The sequence below is a fragment of the Schistocerca americana genome, chromosome 3 (assembly GCF_021461395.2).
Source record: "Schistocerca americana isolate TAMUIC-IGC-003095 chromosome 3, iqSchAmer2.1, whole genome shotgun sequence".
NCBI classification, from domain to species: domain Eukaryota; kingdom Metazoa; phylum Arthropoda; class Insecta; order Orthoptera; family Acrididae; genus Schistocerca; species Schistocerca americana.
Window position 1 is genome coordinate 637,227,540 of NC_060121.1, and position 8,608 is coordinate 637,236,147.

Here is an 8,608-nt window from a genome sequence, read left to right on the forward strand (position 1 = left end):
CTTGGGTCACCAACGTTGTAAGAAACGAAAGTTGCTTAATTTTACTAATGAGTTGTGCAAAAGTGTGCCAACAAACGCATACTGGCCGGTACCACAAACGCGTGCAACACAGTGTCATCAGGTAAACTAGGCTTTACTTTGGGAACAAGTATGTATGAGAAACAGACTTAATGAACATGCATATTTAAATAGCTCACAATCTGAAAGTGAAACATTACTGACAACACCTGTCCGTCGACAGAAAATTAGCCTACTATTACAAACCTAGCTATGTGAGAGTCTAGAGTGAGGCCAATCCAAGTCACCAGTGTTTCTCTACTGCTCATAGGCAGCTAATGCTTCAGTTTCAGGAACAAGTCATGCAGTGGGCCCACCTGCATTTTATTTATAGCTTATGTTTGATAAATATGCACAATAAACATCAAAATACTCAGGCTTGGCCATTACTTAAAATACATTTTCTGAATCAATCTTGTTGCTTTTATTTCTATAGTGAGTGAAAGTGCATTTACCTATGGCACAAACAAACATTAAGCTATGCTACATGTCAAACAGTTACCACCCTTATCTGGCATTCAAATTTGTTTGCTTCACCAGCTCGCACCCAGTTACCACCTTTCTACCAAATCCCTAGAACTCCAGCAACGTTACCAATCAGTCTCCCACTACAACAATGTTTTTTGGGGGAGGGAGGAGTTAAACAACATACTAGCCTGAGACCGATGGAATGATAGATTCACATAATCACTGCTCCCATTGGTTGCATACAAACAGCTGCTAAAACATCCCCTTTTTTCTCCATCACACCCCATGTTGGGAGCTGACGACATTGTTATACAATACACGTTAAGTCACAGTATTGGCCCGACTGTAGCAGACAAGTTTGGTCATGAAAAAAGGATTCCTGCTCAAATGTCTTTGTTAACATGGCAGCACACACTGGGAATGTCTCGAACCAAGAAATGTAAGTCCATAAAAGTGTTGACCGCAATTATGCAACGAGCTCTCTCCCCCCCCTCCCCTATAATAATAAAGCTAACACACAACCTAAATCAAGGCAGCCTGATAAACCTGAATCCTGCTTATTAGTGAGGTTAAGATTTATAAGGGGTGTTCAAAAAGAAATATGCCAGAGGCATTATTACAGAAACCAGTACCTGTATGTTAGAAGTATTGACCCTGGCTGTTGAGACATTTGTCCCACTGTGACAAGGCAGTGAATGGCTGACTCAAAATTCCCAGGGCTGGGATGTTAACCAGTTCCGCACGTACGGGTGGACGTTGTCTGAGGTGAATCGTTTGCCCCTCAGAGCCTTTTTAAGGGGACCAAAAATGATTCACTTCTGATCCACTTCCTGCAGCATGGGGCAACAGTGAATGACCAGCATTACTTGCAAACCTTGACCACACTTCGCCAAGCATCAAATCAAAATGACCAGACAATCTCACCTGTGGGGTCATTATGCTCCACGAGAATGCAAAGCCTCATATGGCCAACACAGTCGCGGCACTCCTGCAGAAATTCAAATGGGAGGTTCTCGGCCAACCTCCAAACAGTCCGGACCTCTCCCCCTGTGATTAGGCCATTTTTGGTCCCCTTAAAAAGGCTCAGAGGGGCAAACCATTCACCTCTGACGCCATTCAGCTGTACATGCAGAACTGGTTAACATTGCACCCCCAGGAATTTTATGAGACAGCCATTCATCATCTTCTGTCAAAGTGAGGCAAGTGTCTCAACAGGCAGTGTCAATATTTCTAACATACAGGTACTGGTTTCTGTAATAATGCCTCTGGCTCATTTCCTTTTGAACGACCCTTATATTTAGTGTCCCAACCTCGCATCTTTTATGGGAGTATGACACGATGATATGACACATCTATAGTGTCTGCCATCTGGTGGCAGAACATGTGGAACTATGAGAAATTGCAGAAATTATCAGCATGTGGAAATATACAAGAGTTCTAAACTGCCGAGAATCTTCGCATCCATGTGCGACTGTAATAATGAATACATATGCAGAATGGGGTACTTCGCATCCATGTGCGACTGCAATAATGAATACATATGCAGAATGGGGTACTCAGTGTGTGCTTTCTACTAGCTATTGTTTATGGTTTGCTGACATCTGTAGCCAACAGCTAACTTCACATTTTCATATGGGAACTTTTGCATATTTTTATTTAATGATTAACTTCCATAAATGCAGTAATTAAATGCAATATTTTATGCAAGCTGCCTGCAAAAAGAATTCTTTGTATCAGCTGTATATTCTAAAAATGGAAGTGGACCAAATAAACAAATATCCTAGTAAAAGCACACAGTGAGGAAATATGCCTGTATGATCATGACTTACTGAAATATGATAGTAATCCTTTCTTTCTGACTAAATATGAATATAATTTTACAAGTCTGATTCAGTATTTGTATATTAAACTTACAAAGCCCTCACATTTGATTTGATTCCTTCTATAGCATTATTCCAGCATGTCCGGAAGAAGAAAGGAAATTGTGGGTGTGAGTGCCCAACAAGAAATTTCCCCTGAGTTTGTTAGTGGTGTTTAACGTCCCGTCGACAACGAGGTCATTAGAGACGGAGCGCAAGCTCGGGTTAGGGAAGGAAATCGGCCGTGCCCTTTCAAAGGAACCATCCCGGCATTTGCCTGAAACGATTTAGGGAAATCACGGAAAACCTAAATCAGGATGGCCGGAGACGGGATTGAACCGTCCTGCGCGTCTCTGGGTTCCTATCGAATTTGAGATCGGACCAGCCCGTTACAATTTCTGCAGAAAAACTGACGTGCGACGTGAATCGGTCTGCAGTTCCAGATAAGTTCGCTTGGGGCGCTGCTACAGAGGTGCATCGTGAAACACTCCTTACAGTTATGCAGAACGTATTTACACACGGGACTAACAGCCTTTTCGTATATACACATTGTCGTTAAAGTTCTGAACGTGAAAAGAGAATTAAATTGAGCACAGACGCGAAAGTGGGCTCTGCAACAGATCGATCTTTTATTTTACACTCACATTCGTTGGCTTTCCATCCTCAACAAAATAGCCACCTTCTAGCCTAACCAAGCTACAACGAAGATTTCACCACATTCGAACTGTGGAGCAATACAAGGCATTGAGTATAACTGTAGCGAGGCAAATATAACTGAACGGAATGCAATTCCTGTGTGGTGGATGACTGCCTTCAAACTACTACGCTTTGAAGGTAATTTTTCCCCTATTTATTATAGCACAATTCTTCAGAAACATTAAACAGGTTAATGTCCAATGAAGTATTGTGCAAAAATTAAGCTTCAAGTTATACAAATTTGATCATTATACGTGTTTCACACTGTAAAATAATATAACGGTAACTCTCGGCGCCGAATCCAAAAAATGTAGTCATAGCACCGCTCTCTCCCTCCCCCTCCTCCACCCCCCTCTCTCTCTCACACACACACACACACACACACACACACACACACGATATATTACAACATTAACATTACACATTTTGAAGTTCAGTACCAAACTACGCAGCAATCTCCACAAATTTTCACAGCTCTTAGCAATCAAAGAATACATAACTTCAATTGGCTAACAATCTTCGAAAACTGTTCATCGTTGCCTATAAATAACTCCATATATTTTTATAATTAAGCTAATGATCCTATTGCCAATTTCTACTTCAACACCGACAATACTTTCAAAATTTACTCAGTCCACAACGCACATCAATGTAGCCCAATATGGTCCTTCATTAACAGTCAAATTTTGTAAGAACTTGCTCCTTACTTACCTTCTATCCGACCTTCCCATTTCGCACTCTTTTTTTTTAAAACACGGTTCAAGTTCAAAATAAAGTCAAACTAGTAACAAACTCAAATTAAACGCTTTTCACGAGTCAACCTCCACCAGATCAACCACTCCACGTAAGAACATGGCGTCAAGAGGAAGCAACTGCTGCACGCGGAAGAATACAGTTATTATTGTCTCTCGAAAACGCTCCAGATGTTACAATTTTTCGCTTTAATAATACTACTGAACAAAATGCGATAGCCATAAACTAAACGAATGTGATCCCTATAACACTGTATAATGATGCACTGTTTACGTACAATAACATTGTTCACCGACAGTAAAATCACAAAACTACTTTCTGCCGCTCAGGTCACAAACCAACGAAACTATGCAAAAAAATTAAGTACTTCCGTTACGCCTTCGACCGGTTGTGCATATGGGTATCTTCTATTTGCATCAAACTAACAAATTTTTCGAAACAAAACAAAATGACGCAATCCATAGTCTTTAAATTTTTTTCAATATTTGCTTAATTTACAACAGATTTTTCACAATTGAAACTCACAGTTCATCGAAATGTTTAAACCCCTCTAAAAAAATCAGAAATAGGAACATTCATAATAGAAAAGGTAACTTGTGAAAACTCTTCTATAGTTTTCCATTCACAGAACCAGTACCAACAATTTCTCATTCAGATTTGACGATGATTTCACTCTGGATCTAACGGGACGGAAAGTAAAAACTGTCGCAAAACTTTAAAAAGAAAAAAAAAGGGAAAGACGGAAGTCGGGGTCTTTGTTTTCATTTCGATATTTGTTTAAGTTACAACATATTTTTCACTTTCGAAACTCACAGCCCATCGAAACGTTTTAAGGTTTCGAAAAAAGGTAGTACTAGAAAAATTTTTTGTAGTTTGCAAAAGAGCAAAAGTCTGAAGGTGGATCTGCGCAGAGAGGAGGAGCAATAGGGAAGCTTGGAGGGGATAAGGTTGGTGTTGTGGCACAGCGGCGGCGAACTAAGTCCTCGTTGCCAAACCGAACGGACAAGTCAGGTTCATTTGCCTACAGTATCTCGTAATATATGTTCATAACTGTGATGTGAATAACACATAACAAAATTACCAACTGATATTGATCAGTTGTCTACATGACAGAAATCATCCTTCGTGTATTGACGGACGCTGCATTTACTGCAACACAATTACAGACGACGTCATGTAGGAACACGAGAACAGCTGACACAACTATTATCTAACAGATAATTAAATTAACTCCAAACATAAATTGAAGCCACTATATTTGCTTGGCTCTTTCTGCAGGATATATTTTTTAAAAAAGTGTGATTTTTTAATGTGTGTTAAGTGCAAATCATTGTGTGTAAGAAAGGGTTACAGGTATCAAAGTAAAATTTAAAGTAAAATACTATCGTGTATATGGTGGGTATGTTTTCATATTTTTTTCTGACAGGGAGCATTATGAATGTAAACTAACTCGCTTCACAGCACTGTGTGAGAGTGCATTTGTGATTCGTGTAATGAGCGGTCAACTAACCTCCTTCAAATAACTCGAGGAAATGCTGCCCGATAAGTTCGTCGAAAACACAATGAGATCTACTTTGTATGTTATTCTGAAGTTGGCGCTTCCCACATACCTCTATGGTAGAGCAGAGCTCCTGAAATATATGGATACTTGTAATGCAGTCGTCGGCCTAACCTGATATAGACCGTTGGTGTCTCCAACGTTTCTTCTGGGTTTGCTTACTGAGCGAAGGGTGATGCTGTGGTTGATTGCCCAGTTTCTCCACTGGTTTGCTCCAGAGTCATCAGTGCGGCTTTCTCATTTTCCTCAAGAGCTGTAGCAGTGTCTAATGTAAGCAGATACACTAACTTAACATGTTCTAGTAACATCGTTTGTGGCTTATCGCTATTTGGATCTGCACTGTATGATCATCATGTTTTAAAATGATTAATACACCAGAGTACAGCAGTTGTAATGGCAGACACACTGCGTCCATTATTGGAGCATATTTTCCGATCTCTGTGGATGAATATCTTAAATTCCCATGGTTTGATGCTGGTGAAGGGCTTAGACTGGATACTGAGTTTTCACCTGCTGTAGCGAGTTTAGTAATTCTGTCTCCCTCAGTACATATTGCACTGAAATAGCTCTGACAAGAGATGCAACGCCACACCACAGACTATTTCTGCAGCTGAGACTCCTGTGCTCATCTTATATTCAGTGTGCAGTAAATGCCAGTGGCAGTGCAGAAGTCCAACTGTCCTTGTGACACATTAGTGCAGCTTTCGTCATCCTATGCCAGCACTCTACCATCCCACTACATGCTGCGTGGTAACTGGTTGTATGGTAGTATTAGAACCCACAGAACTTTAGCAGCTGCACGAACAGTCTCAATTCGAATTGTCATCCCTGACCAATAGTGATATGTGATGCAGAGTCAAACCATAACATCCATGACATGAAAAAAAATTCTTGCCTTTCTCTCTGCTCAGCTGTCACTGATTGCAACTGCCTCAGCCCACTGAGTGTTTGTCAGCTCAGAAAACATGCAGTGACAACCTTCTGATGATGGCAGTTGACCCACAATATCTATATGTACGTGGAAGAAACAGTCTATCGCCTCTAAAAACTCTCCCACCAACTTGTGTACATGTCTGCTGACATGGTATGCATGTTCCGGTCCATTGGCGATGTTCTTTCGTTATGCCGGGACAAGCGAACCTTTCTGTCAACAGTTTGGTGCTTCTTTTTGCGCTAGAGTGGGCTAGGTTATCAATACTATCAAAAACCACTTTGCATAAGTTTTCCAGCACGAAAGGTCAGGGGCTGGTTTCGTAAATATCAACCAAATGATATACTTAGCCCCTAATAGCCGCATTTGTTTAAGCTGTAGCTCCATTGAACTACTTTGAATATATTCCTGCAGCTGACTGTCAGTGGCCCATACTTTGCTGAATTACTTGTAAACAAGAGTGTATGTGATAGCTCCAATTCATGAGAAAAAAAAAAGCTACTGTGTTCTCGCCCCTTTTATGTACCTGACGTCCATGGTGAATTGGATGAAAAACTCAAGCTGGCGGATTGTCATGGACAACAGCCTATCTCTGTGTTTGCTAAAGGCAAATGTGACATCTTTTAAGGTCCATAAAAGTTACGAAAGACTTGGCCTCTATGTAAGAGGGAAAGTGTCACATGTCTCTGTAAATGGCTAATAGCTCCCAGTCGTATGCACTCCAGTTTGTTCGAGCTTCCCCAAGTTTACGAGAACTAAAACTCAAGGGATGCCAATTCTTTCCTACATAATGATGAAGAGCTGTGCTGATTGCCTGCTGGCTAGCATCTACCACTATCGATAACGGCGCATCTCGAAGTGGATGGGCCAAAGGAACCTGAATTTTACAAGCTAGCTTTTACCTTTTCGAAGGTTCTTTACATTTCCACTCTCCTTGGCTTGGGACAGTGGCCCATTGCATCATTACCTTACCGTGCTGCCATCAACAATGTTTGAACCTCCAATGCCCCCACTATGTGTCGACAGTAAAAGTGCATGTTTCCCAGGAATCCTCTTCATTGCTGAAAAGCATTTAAGCTTGGTACATACCTGATGACGTCGATCTCGTTTTTTAATGGAAAAATTCTGGTTCCCCAAACTGCATGACTAAGGCATGTTACTTGCTTCCGCTGCAGAGCACACTTTGCTTCATTGACTATTATACCATATTTGCATATTCTGTTGAACACTGCTCTCAGGTGTGTCCAGGTGCAATGTAATCATCTTTGAAAATATCAGAATATCGTCCAGTTGAACAAAGCAGAAACTGAGTCCTATTAAACATCTTCTAAAAAACGTTGCCATATGTGTGTGACATTATTCAAACCGAATGGTATAAACAAATATTCAGAAAGACCAAACGGTTTTATACTGTGGTCTTGGGTATGCCTTCTTCCGCTGTCAGTATCTGGTTGTAAGCTTTACTACAATCAGTGATGCTGCAGATCATGGTTCCAGCTAATACATTTGTGAAATCCCTTATATCTGGTACCAAGCGGCAGTCTGGAATGAAGCATGCATTTAATGTTTGGTAATTTCTACAGGGCCTCAATGTGCCATCTTTTATTTCGACCAGATGCAGTGGTGATGCCTAAGAGCTATCTGATCTGTGTATAACCCCCACTTTGAGCATCTCTTCACCCTCCGCTTTTGCTGGCCAGGTGACGTCCTATTACAATGAATTGTATTATGCTATCCTTGCTTTATCTGGTCCTCACCATCCTGTCTGTTCTCCTGTATAATTGAACTACATGGTGGGCAGATGGTGTCGGTAGTGCCATAACCTGTAGAACCTGACATGACTTCCCTATCCATCTTAATTTATACTGTACTGAGATTTATGTCTAGATTTTGCTGACTAATGAATTCCCCTCTTAATCTGGGGTCCACCACATCTGCGAACACAAATCTTCACTTGTACTTCTTACTGAATCTTAGATCAACTTCCACTTAGTAATCTCTGTATGTCCTTTTTGGCAAACTGTTGGCTGCCATAAGATGAATAGATGCGGCTCTCATTGCATTCCTGTCTTGTCCAACTGGTAAAGTGCTTAAGCATGACCTCCAATGGAATACATACCAAAGGTTTGCTTCTTTGTTTCTTATCTGCAACCTTCATGACAATGTTAGCAAGCTTGATTGGTTCTATATGTCTATGGACCCCATTGAATTTTGCTTGCATGATTGTTGACGCTTTCAGGACTCATGTTGCTTTTTCTTTTTCAATTTGGTGCTCTTGCAGAGTTT

The 8,608-nt window shown here is 40.8% G+C and overlaps 1 protein-coding gene across 5 annotated transcripts in view; it reads right to left on the bottom strand.

Moving 5' to 3' along the window:
• Positions 1–4,091, bottom strand: part of LOC124605212 (ATP-dependent RNA helicase dbp2-like) — a 67,161-nt gene extending 63,070 nt beyond the window's left edge. For 2 of the 5 annotated variants that reach the window (XM_047136758.1, XM_047136756.1), the window contains exon 1: positions 3,792–4,082. In XM_047136758.1, the coding sequence (XP_046992714.1) occupies positions 3,792–3,811 (20 nt within the window). In that variant the 5' untranslated portion in view covers positions 3,812–4,082. Of the gene's footprint in view, positions 1–3,791 lie in introns of all 5 variants that reach the window. The other 3 variants (XR_006978623.1, XM_047136757.1, XM_047136754.1) reach the window with 3 other exon arrangements.
• Between the last annotated feature and the right edge of the window lie 4,517 nt (positions 4,092–8,608).